Genomic DNA, 18,943 nt, shown 5'->3' with positions numbered 1-18,943 from the left:
ATTGGAAAGCTGATTTAAATAGGAATTAGAGGAATTGTTGTTGTGTTCTACGATCTCGTCAAGCTTCCTAAGAAGTTTGCGTATTTACCTATTACTTGATCAAGTGGATCTCATACCAAATAAACAATTAGTCCATTTATATTTTCCGAATAAACAATTACCGTTGTTCAACTGATCAATTCATTCAGATGCACCAGAGTTATATTCTTGGTGGGATTATTTAAATGCATATATATAAGTTCCAGGGTATAGAATGTTCAAGGGAAATATAAGAAATACCCACGTCTTACTGCTCCTAGCCTCTTACACAACGAATATTTATTGCTGGCTTGCTGCTGATCTAAGAACTTCTTTACAATATACAAGTAGCGCACCGATCGAAAGATTTTCACTAAGCACCAGTGGTCTAGTGGTAGAATAGTACCCTGCCACGGTACAGACCCGGGTTCGATTCCCGGCTGGTGCAACTTTTTTTTATGCCCCTTGGTAGTCATGAGTCATGCTCCCTCATGTTCAAGACCTATCAGCTATCCTTGTTACTTCACAAAGCAGCTCATCCCGATGCAGGGAGGCCACAGATGGACCTAATGCTATCAACAATGGAGTTTATCTGCGAATGTGATGACATGGTCCCGGCAAACTTCAAATGTTTTGGTGCTTCAGCTCGATCGAAATAGAAAGCTCCCGGTGATAACTTGTCCTTAGGTTGCAACGCCAACCAAAGCACGGTATCAGCTCCCTCGTCATTTGATCTCAGGTTTCCAGACAATCTGAAATGATATGTTAAGCCAATAATTATATTATCGCTATATTGGCAGATTAATATGACCAAGCATAAAGTTTCAACATGAACACCAAGGAGAGAAAATTATACTTCTCTGAAAATCCCGGCAAGCTCTTGGCGACTCCAGGTGTATCAGCCCATCCAGGGTGCATGGAGTAGAAACCAACCCCCTTGCTGCTGTATTTCTCGGCCCACCATTCAGTGAGTGCGACCTGAGAGAAGTTACATGAGCACATTAATTCCTATGTTTCACAAAAGACATGGCATGATAGAATGCATCATTCAATCTGGACAAACCTGAATTCTTTTGTTTCGAGCATATTGTACTGTCCCATCAAAGTTTCCTTCGCTGAACTGAAGATTTTGAAAATGAGAAAGATATAAAATGGAGTACCCAGTGTGAAAGCAAACTGACATTATCACATTACAGGAAGTGAAAAGGAATTCTTTCAAATGCTTGTCATTTTCAGTAACAAACTGACATATTCCACAATTTCTGCCCCTGCAGGAATTGGATGAGGATAACAGTGGCTTTCCTACTAAGGTGACAACAACTTATTGAACTAGTTCACTTTCAGTGATAAAAGTATAAAACAGTCCAGAATCTGGCAGCTCTACTAAATAGTACAGCTTCGAAATGTTATTAATGTCTTGATTTGCAGCTATTGGCTACTTTTTCGAAAGTTTACCATAATTACATTTCTCCAAGATCAAAGAACTTTTAAAAAAGGACGGGCATTCTTGCTCCCGTTAATAATCTATTGTTTTGTCTCTCCAAAGTACAGGTTTATATTTCCTCTTCAAACTAGATTTTCCATATTCCGCTCCTATGCAAAACAAGGCATTTATAGCAAAAACAACTTACCTGTAAGTCCTTGTTCAGTGGCTCAGTGTACATGCCTCCTGATGCAACTGTGATGACACGAGCATCTGGTGCTGCTTTCTCCAATAATGGCATCACTAGTTCTGTTAAAGTGTATGTTGCTGCCACATTGACAGCAAAATTGAGCTCCAACCTGTTGCAAAAAGGGAAAAAGAAAGAAGAGATTATATTTTGAATGATAAATTATCAGGATAAATTATTCATGGCATATATGAATGTATATGCTGGTTGCAAATAGCCAAGGGGAACGAGAAAGGAGAGCATCATATCACTTACCCTTCTGCTGTAGTCTCCCGCTTGTGCTCCAGTAAGCCAGCATTGTTTACCTAGATGATAAATTATCTAGTTATAGTTTTATTCCATCAGCTGGTTTATCCAATTTAGATAATGTTTACAGAAACATAAAAAATTGGAAGCGGTAAGGGAAGAAAAAAAAACTGCAGTTTGTTTGAAACATCAACTCACAAGGACATGGAGTGATTTATCCATTGAAGAGAACTTTGCTGCAAATGATTTGACTTCATTGATAGATGAAAGGTCACATATCTGTGACATGATAATAGTTTCAAGAGTTATTTTCTTATAATTAGGGCACATCTTCATGAAGAAATGTATCTTCAAACATGTAGGGGAATCAGTAAGAATCAGACCTCCAGATGAACATTTTCATTGCCAGTTTTGGATCTTATTTGATTGAGAGCAGCCTCTCCTCTCTCCTTGTTACGACAGAGCATGTAGACAGTAGCTCCACTAGAAGGAACCAATGTTTTATAAGACACCACATAATAAAATTGGTAAATTTGACCCCCTTTCATTCAGCACAAATCATAGCATTAAAAAAAAGAATAGGTCCATACTGTGAAGCCAAACCCTCAGCTGTAGCAAAACCTATGCCAGAATTTGCTCCAGTCACCAGGCAGTTTTTCCCATCCAACCGGATCTGCATATCTTCCTCTCTGAATTTCTTGGCATGTTCCCTGTGACATAAAAGGCACGTCACTCTGATCACGACAAAGAAAGAAATGTGTTGTTCTGTCAAAATTTATGAAATTTCATCATTACAAGCAGTGCTAGCCTAAACGGTAAACACTAAACAGTCGGTCACCTACCGTTTAGCTCTTTATTCAGACTGAACGGCCATTTAAACGGGTTAAACATTCATTAAATGGGATAAACGACTGATTAAACGTACATGGCTAGCTACTATGGAGCATTTACACGGCGTATAAACGGGCTAAATGGCCCTGTACAAGTGCAGGATTGTGAATCGCATAACCTTGCAGACAGCATTTGCTCCCATTTTTCCGGTGCAAAATTTTCTGATGCTATCTGCCCCTCTATCCTCATAACCCCTCAATTACAGTTTGAAAAAAAAAATTGATGTCTGCTGATAAAATTAAGCTAAACAGCCAGTGCTACACAGAAATTTTTGCTCGGCTTAATACAAAGATACGCAGCTCTCCTGCGTATTCTATTAAAAAAAAAGAAATTTTTGCTCGGCTTAGCCCTTCTGTGCTAAATTCAATCTAAGGAACAACCGGCTCCGACACGGCCGGAATGGAGTTGCAAGAAACTAGCATTCGACAGCAAGAAACGCAGTGGCACAAGAATTGAGTAAGCTGAGGGAAAGAGGAGGATTCAGGAGGCCATTGAGGGGCGGAATCAGCTTACAGGAAACCGGATTTGGTGAACTGGGTGAAGCCGTAGAGCCCAAAGGACGCCGTCCTCCATGCCTGCGCACCCCGAAAAATGCAATCCACGCGAATCAGAATCACCCACCCATACAAGCAACCGGAGCAAAATCCATGCCTGCTCCCGCATTATTATGTGTAGAATTAACAACGACCGGATGCACAGTAATCACCTTCTGGATAAACATGTTCGCCTTCCCCTCTCCCTCTCCTCCCGCCCTCTCTTCTTCCGCGCCAAGAAACGCTGCTTTGTCCCCGGGCGGGCCAGGCGCTTGTTCTTTGCAGCACTCCACAGCTTCCTTCTTCGTTCCGGAGCCTTCTCCAAGCGGGGACGCAGGTGAGTCAGGAACCCGCCTCGGTGGCCGATCCTGCGCCGCGCGAGGCCGTCGCCTCCGCTTTCCGGTCTTCGGCCGCGTGATGCTGCTGGTACCGCTGACACAGGCCCCGGATGGGCCCGGAACCGTTGGGACAGCCTCTACTCGCTCACATTGGGCCAGGCCGGTTGCCCATCATTGGGCCAGGACAACTGCCAAGGGGTGCGGGCCGAGCTTTTGGAGATTTCGGAGTGGGCCTGCTTGGAGTGTCGGATCTCTATCTAAAGGCGCTGGAATTTTGCCGGCCTCTGTGCACAGGTCAAGTCAAGCGGCCTGGTCCACCATGTTGTTGATCGGCAGTCAAGTCTGAGCTCGACAGTGCTTTGCGATAATTAGCACCGCGTAATCAGGCACTCTAACTCGTTGTATGTGTTGGACGCTAAAATTGGCAACACCGAGGCCGACCGGTCAGACCGGTTTGGGGCTGTGCAGTTCGAGTAGAGTTAGGGTTTATATTATGGAATCCGTTTGTAACTCGATTTAGAAGGGGTACGACTTTCCCGGCCTATAAATATAAAGACCACGGCCGATTGAGGTCTTTCTACCCAATCGAATTAATCAATCTACTATTTTCCTATTTTTCTCCAAACCCTAACTTTTCCAACCTCGTGTTGTTCTTTGCTCGTCTTTACGGCATTCAAGGGCGTTCTGGGTGGCCTGCTGACTCCAAGACAACCTTAGATCTTCGAGCTCCGACGGGGTCCCTCCCGAGCTTGAGATTTTAGGTCTTCGCGAAGTTTTCTATGCTCAACCGGTCTGACCGGTCGCCGAAGTACTTCGTCTAGTTGCGATCGTTGCGATCCTGCGCGTTCTAGCGTTTGTGTGTTGGCCAATTCTGCGTCAACATACTTTTTGGCGACTCCGCTGGGGATAGATTTGAGTTCATCGGGCGCAATGGCCGGTGATAAGATTGATCCCAAGGTAGATGCGACTCCCATCGACATCAAGTACGAAGACATACCTGAGGAGACGCGCAAGCAATTTGAGGATGCGTTCCAGAAGGAACAAGAGGATGCCAAGAATAGATTGCTTGCATGCTTCGAGAAGACTCGGTAAGGCGTGTTCAAGAAGAAAGAGTTCAAAATGCCTACGTTCACACCGCCGCCGAAACCATCTGCTATGGCTACAGCTGCTGCTTCATCTGCTTCCACTCCAAGTGAGGTAAATTTTACCTTCGATTCCATCAAGCAGTTTGCCGATGACTTTTTGAGTCGATTTCAACAGTCACAAAAACTTACACAAAATATACTTATTGACTTGAGTATGCAAAACAAGGAGAAGAAAAATGTCAATGATTATTCCACTTTTCCCCTAACCCTAATCTTTCGGCTGCACCGTCAGAGAATTATTAGTATGGTATGCCACCGAATTACTTCGCGGGACAGACACCCCCGCCGGGCTCAGTTCGGCCGTCCAGGGCCGAACCGGTTAGATCGGTCGCACCGACCGGTCAGACCGGTGCCCCGGCGGGCGGATCGGTCATACCGGTCACTCAGACCGGTGCCATGGTGCTTGGTTCTGCATCACAGCCACAAGTCACGCCTCCTCCTGCTTCGGCTGATTATAGCCTGGAGCGAGAATTGGCGGATTTCGTGCCGCCATATACGACGAAGTCATATGGTGAATTCCCTTTTCCTCCATCGTTGCCCAAGGATGTTTGGGATGATTGGCTTAGGGCCAATCCGCAGTATGCCGCACAAATGATGTACACTACTGATCCTACGACACATCGTTTTGGCCAAACTTCTATGGGTAACTATGAGGCCGATCTTACTAGGATGAAAGAGGATCTGGCCGACATGTTTAAAGAAAAACTTGGTTTTGTTGCAGGTAGGAGTCGGCTATATCGTAGGCCGTACATTGATGTTTTTGATTTGATTTCTTATCCCACTGGTTGGCGTGTTCCCGATTTTGTCAAGTTTAGCGGTGATGATAATCGATCCACTTGGGAGCATATTAGCCAATATATCGCTCAACTTGGAGAAGTCGGTTCTACAAGTCTTTACGCGTTCGCATGTTTTCTTTGTCTTTGACTGGAACGGCTTTCTCTTGGTTTTCTTCGTTAGCTCCTAACTCGATTCGTTCTTGGGACGAATTAGAGCAGAAATTTCATGATCATTTTTATAGTGGGGATAATGAAACTAAGTTGATAGATTTGACATCGGTTAGAATGAGTAGAGATGAATCTATCCATGAGTACTTTAAAAAGTTTAAAGATATTAAGAACCGATGCTTTAATTTGTCGCTTTCTGAAAAGGATTTGGTTGACTTGGCTCTTGCGGGTTTGCGTTCTAGTTATAGAGAAAAACTTGATGGTTCGAGTTTTTATTCTATAAATAAACTTCAAGCTAAAGCTTTGAGTCAAGAGACAAAGTATAAAAAAGAAAAAGACACCTACAAGTCCCATCGTTCAAACACTCATATTGTTGAATATGATTCTGATTCGTCGGATGATGAGGACAAAGAGGTATATGCTGCCGAGTTTGTTTGGCCCACCTCGGCCAAACCATCTATTTGTACATCTCTTAAGCCGACTCACAAGAATCGGCAAGAGGAGATGAAGTTTACTTTCGATGTGTCCAAGTGCGATCGCATTTTTGATGAATTATTACGACTTGGGCATTTGAAAATCACACATGTTATACCGCCGCTTGAGGAGCTAAAGCGGCACGCTTATTGCAAATTTCATAATTTTTCGTCTCATGCGACTAATGATTGTAATGTGTTTCGTCGACAGGTACAATCGGCCATAAATGAATGACGATTGGCCTTTCCCGAGATGAAGATAGATAAAGCTCCATTCCCCGTTCATACCATTGATCTCAACAATGCAAAGGTGCTGATTCGGCCGGATCAAACTGAAGGAGCAAAGGGCAAGAACGTGATCATTAGGGATGATAGGCCGTTGACTGTTGATAACAAGATTCTGGCCAGGGAGCTGATTCAGGAGAAGACTCCTGATAGGAAGAAGAATCTGAGGATCATTCTTAAGCCTTGCTTGCTCGAGGGATAAGAGGGTTCTTCTTCAGGTGACCGGTCTGCTGCTCAGCCGGGACCGGTCAGACCGGTTTCTCCGACCGGTCAGACCGGTCCTGATGGCCGGTCAGACCGCCATGGTGGTCAACCCCGGACGTTCAAGCCGAAGCGTCCAGAAGTGGGTACATGGAAGACTAATCAGCCAAAGGTGCAGGGCAGAGTTGCAAATCAGAAGCCCACCTTTGGGCAATTGTTGAACAAGTACTCAAAGGCCGTTCGAAATGATCGGCCCCTAAAAAAGAGACCGAGGATATCTCCGCGTCAAGGCGCACCTTCCTCTCCTAGGGGAGAATCAAACAAGCACAGGAGTGATGTGGTTACCTTGTTCCCTCCCCAGCAGATGCAGCCGATGTATGCTACAATGCCATGGGTTACACCGGCGTCGGATTCTCAGTTTCCCGCATGGGAGAACGAGGGATTTTGGATGCAATGCTATCCGATGCCGTATCCGCCACACTTCCAGGGGAGGGAAGCTCTAGAGGACATGTATTTGATAGGTTGAGGCAGCCGGTTCACGACCGATTGGGTCAGCACCAATCTGGTCAGGGGCAGAACCCCGGACCGGTCAGACCGGTCTACCCCGACCGGTCAGACCGGCCTCAGCAGAGGCCGGCCCAATTTCGTCCTGTGCGCCAAGAATACCGTGTCAAGGAAAAGAAGGATGAACCAGTGCCAATGCAAATTGATTCTGAGAAGGTTCCAGCTGCGAAGGTTGTGCAAGTTGAAGACGGGAAGGGCAAAACTCAAGATGCACAAGAGGGGCCGGTGATTGTCGAGAAACCGGTCAATATTTCTCAGAAGCTTGTGTTGGCCAATGATCATGAGGCCAGCAGCAGCAATCTCAAGGACCAAGACAAGGAGAAGTACTTTCAACCTAGGTGGTGCCCATCGGGGATGACACATACTCAGAAGAGGAGGTTGCAGCGTCTTCGCCGCAAAGAACAGCAGGAAAAGGAATCGGAGAAGTTGAGGGACGAAATATTTGATGAATGCAGGCCAAGGTTCCATCAGGGCAAGATGTGGCAGGTCAAGGCAGTTGATCAGCCCACAGGATCGGTCGGACCGCTTCAGCCGACCGGTCAGACCGGTGTCCAGACCGGTCTGACCGCTCAGAGCAACCGGTCAGACCGGTCGACCCTGAGCCTAAGCAGAAGGCTGAAGAGATTGTCTCCACTTCGGCTACTGATACATCAGAGGTTCCCGCAGCTCCTCCAGTGGCAGAGGATGACGAGGTGGTGGATTACGAGGCTTCTCCGGAACACGCAAACATGGAGGTCAATGTTGTGCGCTTTTCTGACGACTATTGGGCGATTCCGGAGGAGGAAACCGCACATCTGGACTTTGGGCCCCGTGAAACAATATTTCAGAAGCCCAAGGATTCGGATAACCACTTGAAGGCTCTCTACGTGAGGGGGCACATCAACGGGAAGCCAGTTTCTCGTATGCTCGTGGATAGTGGGGTAATTGTGAACTTGATGCCCTACTCACTCTACAAGAAGCTTGGAGGGACGAACGAAGAACTCATCAAGACAAACAAGACGGTCAGCGGCATTGGAGGAGGTGATCCCATTGGTGCCAAGAGGGTTGCTTCGATGGAGTTGACCGTTGGGAGCAAGACGGTTGCGACGGCGTTCTTCGTCTCCGAGGTGCAAGGTAACTTTAACCTCATACTTGGACGTGATTGGATTCATGCCAATCAATGTGTGCCATCTTCCTTGCACCAGTTTCTTATTCAGTGGATCGGCAATGAGGTCGAGGTTGTGCATGGTGATGTCTCTTCCTTCATTGGTACCGCCGATTCTGAGTTCGTTGGTGCACATGACAACATCAAGTGTTTATCGAGCCTGGACTTGACCGATTATGACTTGATCAGTTGCATAAAGGAGGGTTTCGTCTCTGCAGTCCTAAAGCCGATGGAGAATCGACTACATTTACTTCTGTGATGCAGCAGGGCAACAGCACAGAGCCGACCGGTCAGACCGCTTCCTTTGACCGGTCAGACCGGCCGAAGTCGACCGGTCAGACCGGTGCACCAGACCGGTTAGACCGGTTCAACGCAGACTGGCTGTAACAACGCATTGAGCACTATCGGAACAGGGCGAATGATATGTGCGAGGCTATTGAAGACCTGGGTGACTTAGATAAGTTAGGCCAAGGTTTTACGTCGGCTGATCCTTTAGAAAAGGTAGATATTGGAGATGGTTCTATTCCTAGGCCGACTTTTGTAAATTCAAACTTATCGGATGATTGTAAAGCCGATTTAATAAAGTTATTGAAAGAATATGTCGATTGTTTTGCATGGGATTATTCTGAGATGCCTGGTTTGAGTCGTGATTTGGTTGAGCATCGACTGCCGGTTAAAGTCGGTTTGAAACCTTATAAACAACCTTCTAGGCATTTTAATCATGTTATGTATGACCGAATAAAAGAAAAAATTAATCGTTTATTAGATGCTGGATTTATTCGGTCTTGTCGATATGCGGAGTGGATCTCTAATATTGTGCCCGTTGAAAAGAAAGATTCGGACAAGATTAGAGTTTGCATTGATTTTAGAGATCTTAATAAAGCTAGTCCTTAAGATGAATATCCTATGCCTATAGCCAATATGTTGATCAATGAAGCTTCTGAACATTGTGTTATCAGTTTTCTGGATGGTAATGTGGGTTACTGTAACAGAACCGCCCAAATTAAACCGGCTTAAGTGCGCTAACTATCATCTTAATAATTAATCAAGTTACTGTGCACTTAAAACGGTGTAATCCGGACGTCTGTCGGTTTAAGGATCGAAAAACACTGGAAGTCTCGCACGAGGACGAGCACAGATGATTACAAGCAGACAAAAATTCTCAAAGTTAATTTACAATACGGAGTTTTGCAAACAAATTTACATAAAATATCAGAGTTCAAAATGCAGCGGAAATTAAATAGAAGTTTAGTTTAGAAAAAACAACGATAACTACGATGACGTGAGGACGTCACATCGAGCCCACCGATGTGAATCCTGGTTAGCTCCAACCAGCAGCAGCTACATGAAAACAGGATAACAACAAACCCTGAGTATACTAATACTCAGCAAGGCTTACCCGACTAGTGGTATATACTTAGCTGACTCCTAGATATGCAAAGCTTGTTGGCCCTGGAGTTATTTTGCTCAAAAGCTACTAATAGTGGATCCTTACTTTCAATATTTTAGCTCAAATTTATCATACAAATACCAACTAGGTTTGTCTGAATATCCAGAGCACGTATGGTTGATCACATTATATTTTTAGAGTACCACAATCATATCTCATAATCTCAACTTTCCAATCTCATTTCAATCTTTTACTACGATGTGACGCAGTGACCAAGGTTCTCTTAACCGAGAGAGACGGCGAATCGATCCGATTTAACCTTGCAAGGTGGACCTAACTCACACGACACATGCAAATCACACCGGGCCACACGCGTCAACTGTTCCCATCATTACCCCGACGTCTGAATCACGCATGCCAAAACCCGGGTGAAGGGCCCCTCACAGCGAACTCCCAGAGAACCCGGAGGTGACATACACTCCAACACCCGCCATCATCCCACTCCCAGAGTAGCAGGTCGCGATTCAAAGTATCGTTGCAAATCAAGTAATTAGCTTACCGGTTTCGACTACCTCCTACTTCCGGCATGTGGTTAGTATTGTTCAAACTCGGTCAACAGGGCCAACAACGGTACGGTCCTCAATCGACACAGGCGGAGGCTTACTTTCCCTCCATTCCATATCCAAAACCAAAATCATCTCCTCCCGGTCTCCATTTCTCTTTCCTCATTGATTCATTCTCAAGCCACATTGCCATAAGTAACCGAAACCTATAGCTCGCGAGTGACAGCAATCACTCGACTTCTACCGGATCCTAGTTAAGCATGGCAATACTAACGACCCCTGTATACTAGTATAGACTCATAGGTACCTAGGGAGAAACATGCATACTATGGTTACATACAACTCCTAAAAACGTAAATGCACAAATACTTAAATAAACATTGAATACTCAAATTAGGGGTTATGCTCCGGGGCTTGCCTGGGTTTGACACAAAGTTAGTTAGTTAGCTTGTAGTCTTGCACCGGCTTGACATCATCCCAGTCCAAGCATGCACTCCAGTCGGTCCTTCCGTCTTCTGGATTGGTCCACCCATGCACCATCTTCTGGCTCAGCTCCAACATTGCCCTCCGGTTCCACGTGTCGCACATTTAGCGTACCTAGATGATATGCAACGATGCAAATGCAATGCAATTAAAGAAAAGACAAGACTGGGCAATCATTTATCGAGTAAACACAACAAACAAACTCAAAAGGCAAAAGGGTTGGTGCTGCAACACGAAAGTTCATTCAATTTATTTTAGCCTGAAGTGTTTCCTACAAGAAGTATCACTAACCTATTTAGAGAGACTAAGCATAGGCAAGGTAAATAACAACTGGTCCTAACAGGGTTAACATTATTCACACATGAACAAGAAGTTAGCTGATGCATTTAAACATGCAGAGAAGCATTAACTAGCAACCATTGGAAGGAAAAGCTCTAGCTAGGAACTAAACAAAGGAGAAAACATAACTTGTAGCCATAACATGGTAGCAAAATTTTACCGGAAGGTTAAGGTATCAATAAAGCATGCAACAAAAATTTACCAATAATTATTGATAACAGGAAGCATTTATTTTAGCCTCAACAAGACAAACTGAACAAAAATAGATTTGCACACATGTGCATAGCTTTTGGACATGAAATTTTTACAGTGAACTAGACATGTAAAGAGTAAGCTACTGCATAAATTTCATAATTTTTGAACATCCAAAATTGTAGATATTAAATAAACAAGCTAAAACAAGCATTACTCATGATTAAATCAAAACATCACAGAAACATTAATCAACCAGCATGTCAAATATTTTTCCTAAGCACTACATGCCAAAACAAAACTAACCCAACTTGTTTTATATTTTTACCCTTTTTCTACTATTTACTATGCATTTTCAAAGCTTGCAACCACTTAAACTAACATTTAAAATAGAGCAAAAACTATTCAGAAATTAAAGATCAACCTGTAAGGAAAGTTGTAGATCTTAAAACAAGGAGTCCAACAAATTTTAGTTTGCATTTTTCTGATTTTTCTATGATTTACTACGATTTTTCAAAGTTTCAGCCAAAAATTTCAAAAAGGTCCAGCGCGACACTATTCAACTGAGTCTTGGTGTGTGCAGATAGGCCCCTGGACTTGTGTCAATTGTTGCCCGAGATCCCTGGTCGCGATTTGGAACAGAGGAGCGCACGGGAGCTCGATTTCCGGCGACGATGCTCACCGGCGGCGAGGGGATAGAGGGGGAAAACGAAGAGGAGGTCGGCGCGAACCTGTAGAGGGGTTTGGAGCGCGAGGAGGTTCCCGAAGGTGGCCTGTCTGCGGCGGCGGTCTGCGTCGTCGGAGGCGGCGCTCCGGCAGCCGATTTGGGGCGGGCTCGGGCCTGGGAGCATCACCGGCGCGTGGGGGAGCCCGTGGGTGGGTCGGCTTGGTCAGGGAGAGGGCGGAGGGTGGAGCTCCATCGCGAGCAGGGGGCGGCGGCGCTGATGGCGCACGGCGGCGCCTCTGGTGCGCGAGCAGGGGCTCGGCCCGACTCTAGGAGGAGTGGAGCAGGTGCGGGGCGAAGCGAGGCGGCCTAGGGTGCGAGGAATCGCAGCAGGGCGGCGAGGGAAGGCCGGCGCAGGGGCGCTCCGCGGCGGGGCTGCTCGGGCCCGGCTCAGCTCGAGCTCGAGGTCGGAGAAGGAGAGGAGAAAATGGACTTGGGTGCTGGATGGGATAAGCACGAGCTCGCGTGGTCTGAGCGGCTGCGGCGCGGCTCGGCTTGTGGCCGCGACGATCATGGTGGCCCACGCGCGAGAGAGAGGCGAGGTAGTGAGCGAGGAGGAGACGATGCCGTGGACGACTTGAACACGGGAACGTGCTGGCCGGTTCGGGAGACTTCGGAAAGAAATATCTGGACCCATAAACTGTACCCGATTAGCACTAATGATCAAGTTAAGCTCCCAATTAATCCTAATTAAGATAATTAACACACGGGGTGTTATAGGTACAATCAAATATTCATGGCCGAAGAAGATGCGTCTAAAATGGCCTCTAGATGTCCTGGTTTCGTTGGTTTATTTGAGTGGGTTGTTATGACTTTTAGATTAAAGAATGCTGGCGCTACTTATCAAAGGGCTATGAATTTGATCTTCCATGACCTGATTGGTATTATATTGGAAGTTTATATTGATGATATTGTGATCAAATCGGACGGCTTGAGTCATCATTTTGCTGATTTGAGGCTTGCTCTTGAGAGGATGCGTCAGTATGGATTCAAGATGAACCCGCTCAAGTGTGCTTTTGGTGTATCAGCTGGGAAATTCTTGGGCTTCATTATTCATGAGAAGGGCATAGAGATTGATCCAAAGAGAATTGAAGCCATGAAGAAAGTAGAGGCTCCTGCTTGCAAGAAAAATTTGCAAAAATTTCTGGGCAAGGTGAATTACTTGAGAAGGTTCATATCTAATTTGTCTGGAAAGATAGATGCTTTATTCCTATTCTTCGGTTGAAGGACGAGGCTGAATTTACTTGGGGGGCAGAATAGCAAGGGGCTTTTGAGAAAATCAAGAAGTATTTGTCTTCACCACGGGTCCTCAAGGCGCCTAAGAGAGCTATTCCTTTTAGGTATTATGTGGCTGCGGAAGACAAAGTTATTGGTGCTGTTTTGACTCAAGAAATCGAAGGAAAGGAGCATGTTATCACATATGTTGGCCGATGACTTATTGATGCGGAAACAAGATATACGTTTAATGAGAAATTGTGCTTATCATTATATTATGTTTGTACCAAGTTTAGGCATTATCTTTTATCAAGTACTTGTATAGTTACTTGTCAAGCCGATGTTATTAAGCATATGCTACAAAAACCGATTTTGAGTGGAAGAATCGGAAAGTGGGCTTATGCGCTTCTTGAATATGATTTGGCCTATGAATCTATGAGAGCTGCTAGAGGCCAAATTATAGCAGATTTTATTATTGAATATTGGATTAATGATGAGCATGATTTGGAAATCAGCTATGTTACTTGCACACCATGGAAGTTGTTCTTTGATGGATCGGTTTGTGATGATGGTCAAGGAATTGGTGCCGTTCTAATCTCTCTGAAAGGTACTATTTTTGAATTCTCAAACCGGTTGGAAGAAGAACACACGAATAACCAAGTTGAGTATGAGGCACTTCTATTTGGCTTGGAGTTCTTGGAATCAATGGGTGTTAAACATGTGGAAGCTTATGGTGATTCGCTTCTGGTGGTGCAGCAAGTATCCAAGGTATGCCAATGCTATAACGGTTCTTTAAATGCATATCTTGATAGATGCCTTGATATTATCTCTTGCTTTGATGAATTTGTGATTCGACATATTCCAAGAGATAGTAATAAGAGGGCAAATGCTCAGGCTCAGCAAGCATCTGGCTATAATGTTACTAAAAAATATTTTAACATGAGGACGCTGATGCGAGCAAAAGCCGAGTTACAGGTCCTGGATGAACCGGTCAGACCGGATGCCCCGACCGGTCTGACCGCCCAGACGGGTCTGACCGGTCCAGAGACTGGTCTGACCGGTCGCTCTGCTGAAAACAGCGAGTCAGCCGCCACTTCCAATTATAAAGGGAAGGTCGAGGTTGCTGACTGGAGGATGCCTATTGTGACGTATTTAAAGGACCCTGGTCATGGTGCGGAGAGGAATATTCGGCATTTGGCATTTCAATACATTTTCATTGACGATGAGCTTTATCGTCGAACCGCCGAAGGTGTTCTTCTCAAATGCTTAGATTCTGATCAGGCCCGTGTTGCTATAGGGGAAGTTCATGAATGCATCTGTGGTACACATCAATCAGCTCCTAAAATGAAGTGGTTACTTAGAAGAGCCGGTTTCTATTGGCCAACTATGATGGCGGATTGTTTCAGATATTATAAAGAGTGTGAAGAATGTCAGCGATTTGGTAATGTTCAGTTAGTGCCTGCTGCGTTATTGCGTCCTATTATCAAGCCATGACCGTTCAGAGGTTGGGGGTTGGATTTTATTGGTCAGATTAATCCCCCTTCTTCAAAGGGACACCGTTTCGTGTTGGTTGCTATGGATTATTTTACTAAGTGGACCAAAGCAGTTCCTTTGAAGAATATAACACACCTGGAGGTAATTGAGTTTATTACAGAGCATATTATTCATAGATTCGGTATTTCTCAAACTTTGACAACAGATCAAGGTTCATCTTTTGTTTCAAAGGAGGTACGTGATTTTGCCGAATCATACAAGATTAAGATACTCAATTCATCTCCGTATTATGCTCAGGCCAATGGTCAGGCCGAGTCTAGTAATAAGATCTTGATAAAGCTCATCAAGAAGAAGATAGAGGAGAATCCCAGGAGTTGGCATGAGATTGTATCTGAAGCTTTGTGGGCTCATCGTATATTTAGACATGGTGCTACTAAAGTTACTCCTTTTGAGCTTGTTTATGGTCAAGAGGTCGTTTTGCCCGTTGAGGTAAATCTGGACGCTTATAGATTGGCTAAACAAAACGACATTTTCTACTATTGATTATTATGACTTGATGATGGACAATATTGATGAAGTAAGCGACAGACGGATGCAAGCTTTGAAGGAAATTGAGAAGGGCAAGTTTCGGGTAGCTAGAGCTTACAACAAGAAGGTAAAAGCTAAATCTTTTCATGTTGGTGAGCTGGTTTGGAAGACTATATTGCCTCTTGGGACAAAGAATAACAAGTTCGACAAGTGGTCGCCAACTTGGGAAGGACCGTTCAAGATTATCAAGGTTATCTTCGGGAATTCTTATATGGTGGAGACGATGCAAGGAGAGCGTCTTTCAAGGGCTCTTAATGGAAGATACTTGAAGAAATACTATCCAGGTGTGTGGCAAGATGCTTAAAGAACGAAGATGGCCGGTATAGAGTATCGCCCTTAGCATTATTTTTAGCCTTGTACTTTCTGTTCAAATTCATGTAATTAGGATAGCTTCTGGTACTTGCTTTTTGGCTTGCAAAGCTCACCAAAAAGGCAGGGGGGCATATGTTGGAGGCAAAAATTGGCAACACCGAGGCCGACCGGTCTGGGCCTGTGCAGTCCGAGTAGAGTTAGGGTTTGTATTATGGAATCCGTTTGTAACTCGATTTGGAAGGGATACGACTTTTCCGGCCTATAAATATAAAGGCCACGGCCGAATGAGGTCCTTCTACCCAATCGAATCAATGAATCTACTATTTTTCTATTTTTCTCCAAACCCTAGCTTTTCCAACCTCGTGCTGCTCTTTGCTCATCTCTACGGCGTTCAAGGGTGTCCTGGGTGGCCTGCCGACTCCAAGACAACCCTATATCTTCGAGCTTCGATGGGGTCCCTCCCGAGCTTGAGGTTCTAGGTCTTCGTGAAGTTTTCTGTGCTCAACCGGTCTGACCGGTTGGCGCGACCGGTCTGACCGGTCGCCGGAGTACTTCGTCTGGTTGCGATCCTGTGCGTTCTAGCACTTGTGTGTTGGCCAATTCTGCGTCAACAGTATGGTGTGGTGTTTTACCATCGAGCAAGATTAAAGGGCTGTAGGACTTAGCGGTGATTAGCTAGGACTCCCTTCCAACAGTATAAAGTACAACTACAACAATAAGCATTCACACACCTTTGACACTATGTACCTCGATCACCGGGGGGGGGGGGGGGGGGGGCTGCTGGGGCAACACGTGTTACCCCAAGTTGACCTGTCGTAGAAGCTATGGTGGGTTGATTTCTTTTTAGTTGGATTGAAAGTAAGAAGTTAGGTTGACCTGATATATTAGTTTGTGGTAAATATTAAAAAATAAAACATTATTTTGAATATAGAATAATTTTTTTGTTGCTGAAATTATATTCTAGCAAAAAAAATATTATTTCGACAAAAAATGTATGATGATTTGACTGCCAATCGACTCCTAATATTTGCAAGATCACCTCCTGGTTGTGCATCTCGTGGTATGACTATCTCTTGGAGGTTCTATCTCAGATGGGTTTTGGTTCGAAATGGAATTCTTGGGTTTCTATCCTAATGGGATCAACAAGCTCATCAGTTTTTTTGAATGGCACAAGAGGGAAGTGGTTCAACCATTGGAGAGGATTACGACAAGGGGATCCCCTCTCCCCTTTGTTATTTATTCTAGCTATGGAGCCCCTTCAGAAACTTCTACAGCTGGCTACCTCAAATGGTGACCTCACACCTATTGCGCACAGACGTGCAAAATTCGAATTAGCATATATGCTGATGATGCAGCCTTATTCCTAAACCCCACTCAGCAGGAGGTCAGCGAGGTAGCATCACTCCTAACCATTTTTGGAGATGTCTCAGAACTATGTGTTAATGTCGCTAAAAGTGACTGCTATCCGATAAACTGTCATGGAATTGATGTGGAGCAGCTTCTACAAAACTTTAATTGCCCAGTGAAGACCTTTCCTTGTACCTACTTGGGGCTGCCACTGCATTTCAAAAGGCTGGCACGGGTTGAGGTGCAGCCTTTAGTTGAGAAGGTAGCAGCTAGGCTGCCAACTTGGAAAGAAAAATTCCTGAACAAAGCCGGGAGATTAAAACTACTCAATGCAGTTCTGACATCCATTCCAGTGCACTTCCTCACTGTGTTTGCTATTAACAAATGGGCAATCAAGAGGATCGACAAAATCAAAAGAAGATTCTTATGGAAAGGCTCAGCTGAAGCAAATGGAGGGCACTGCTTAGTACGTTGGGCAAAGGTCATGCGACCAAAGAAGTTTGGTGGTCTTGGTGTTCTTGATTTGGAGCTGTTTGGAAGAGCTTTGAGGCTACGATGGCTTTGGTTGGAATGGACTGATCAAGAAAGGCCTTGGGTCGGCACAACGGTGCCTTGTGATGCAATGGACCGACAATTATTCAGAATTAGCACTGTTGTCACCATTGGAGACGGGTGCAAAGCATCTTTCTGGCACTCCTCTTGAATAGATGGACGAGCACCAATTGACATAGCTCCTGGGTTGTATAAGCTAGCATGGAGAAAACATAGAAAGGTAAAAGAAGAACTACAAGATCAGAAAGTGGACAAGAGGGTTATGGCGTATAACCACGGTGCAAGAAATGTCAGAGTTTGTGATACTTTGGGACTTGATTCAGCAAGTGCAGCTGACTGACAGAACTGATGAAATTCGTTGGCGTTGGACTGCAGATGGGATTTACACTTCCAAATCGGCATACCGGGCTCAATTCAATGGTTCCTATAGTACTTATAATGGGAATGACTTAATGGAAGGCACAAGCTGAAGGGAAGCACAAGTTTTTTGCCTGGCTTTTAGTACAAACCAAGATTCTCACGGCTAACAAATTGATCAAAAGGAATTGGCCTTGTGACCCGGTGTGCAAATTATGCGATCAGGAACAGGAGACGGCGATTCATCTTTGTCTAGGATGTGTTTATGCAAGAGAGGTTTGGACACTCATGGAGGACTGGTCAGGAGGGCTTGTGCGAGTGCCCGAGCAAGGGCTGCAGATTGAAGGTTGGTGGAGGAATTTGCTAATGCATTTGCCAAAGAAAGGAACGCAGGGTGGCAGCTGGTCTACTAATGTATACAGCTTGGAATATTTGGAAGGAGAGAAATCGAAGGATTTTCGAGGGAGTTTCGCTGCCTGCAACTCGAGTTGTGGCTCTCATCAAGGAGGAAATCGGTTTGCGGCAATCTGCTACGGGGGTACCGAGTGTACCGTAATCTCTATGATTAGTTTTTTATTTTCAATTTTAGTTTCAGTGAGCTTGAGTTTTTCAGTTATATCTAATAGTTAATTAGTTTTGTTTGAATCTCTGCTTCTCCTTCTTATATGATTTGGCAGTACTCCTGCCTATTTTTCAAAAAAAAAAAAGTTGTGCATCTCGTGGATGGCGGATCCTTGCTCCCAGCCCAGCCACGGCGTACGCGTTCGTGACTCCGATGCACATACACTTCAGCATAACAGAACGCAGCACGCTGCCGGCATTGGTATCCTAAGTTGACGGTACGGTCGGAGGCAGCGCTAACAATAGGGTTTGGGGCTCCATGCCGGCCGGACGACGGAGCCATCTATCAACGGGTGGTGATCTGCAACTGCAAA

General features: G+C 45.0%; 1 protein-coding gene and 1 non-coding gene across 2 annotated transcripts; one reads left to right on the top strand and one right to left on the bottom strand.

The window, feature by feature from the left end:
• Window positions 1-216: 216 nt before the first annotated feature.
• Window positions 217-3,795, bottom strand: LOC120670979 (dehydrogenase/reductase SDR family member 12-like). Its single transcript, XM_039951169.1, has 10 exons — window positions 3,532-3,795; window positions 3,339-3,400; window positions 2,525-2,644; window positions 2,318-2,417; window positions 2,133-2,213; window positions 1,944-1,993; window positions 1,650-1,800; window positions 1,082-1,138; window positions 875-996; window positions 217-770 (listed from the first exon to the last, which is right to left on the bottom strand). Exons 1-10 carry the CDS (start codon window positions 3,544-3,546, stop codon window positions 554-556), a joined length of 975 nt encoding a protein of 324 aa, XP_039807103.1. The 5' UTR covers window positions 3,547-3,795; the 3' UTR covers window positions 217-553.
• Window positions 396-466, top strand: TRNAG-GCC. The gene has a single exon. It is a non-coding gene; the product is annotated as a tRNA-Gly (tRNA).
• Window positions 3,796-18,943: the final 15,148 nt, after the last annotated feature.

The sequence above is a fragment of the Panicum virgatum genome, chromosome 4N (genome assembly GCF_016808335.1).
Source record: "Panicum virgatum strain AP13 chromosome 4N, P.virgatum_v5, whole genome shotgun sequence".
NCBI lineage: Eukaryota > Viridiplantae > Streptophyta > Magnoliopsida > Poales > Poaceae > Panicum > Panicum virgatum.
Note: the sequence above shows the minus strand (reverse complement) of the source record. Positions and strands in the feature narration are given on the sequence as shown.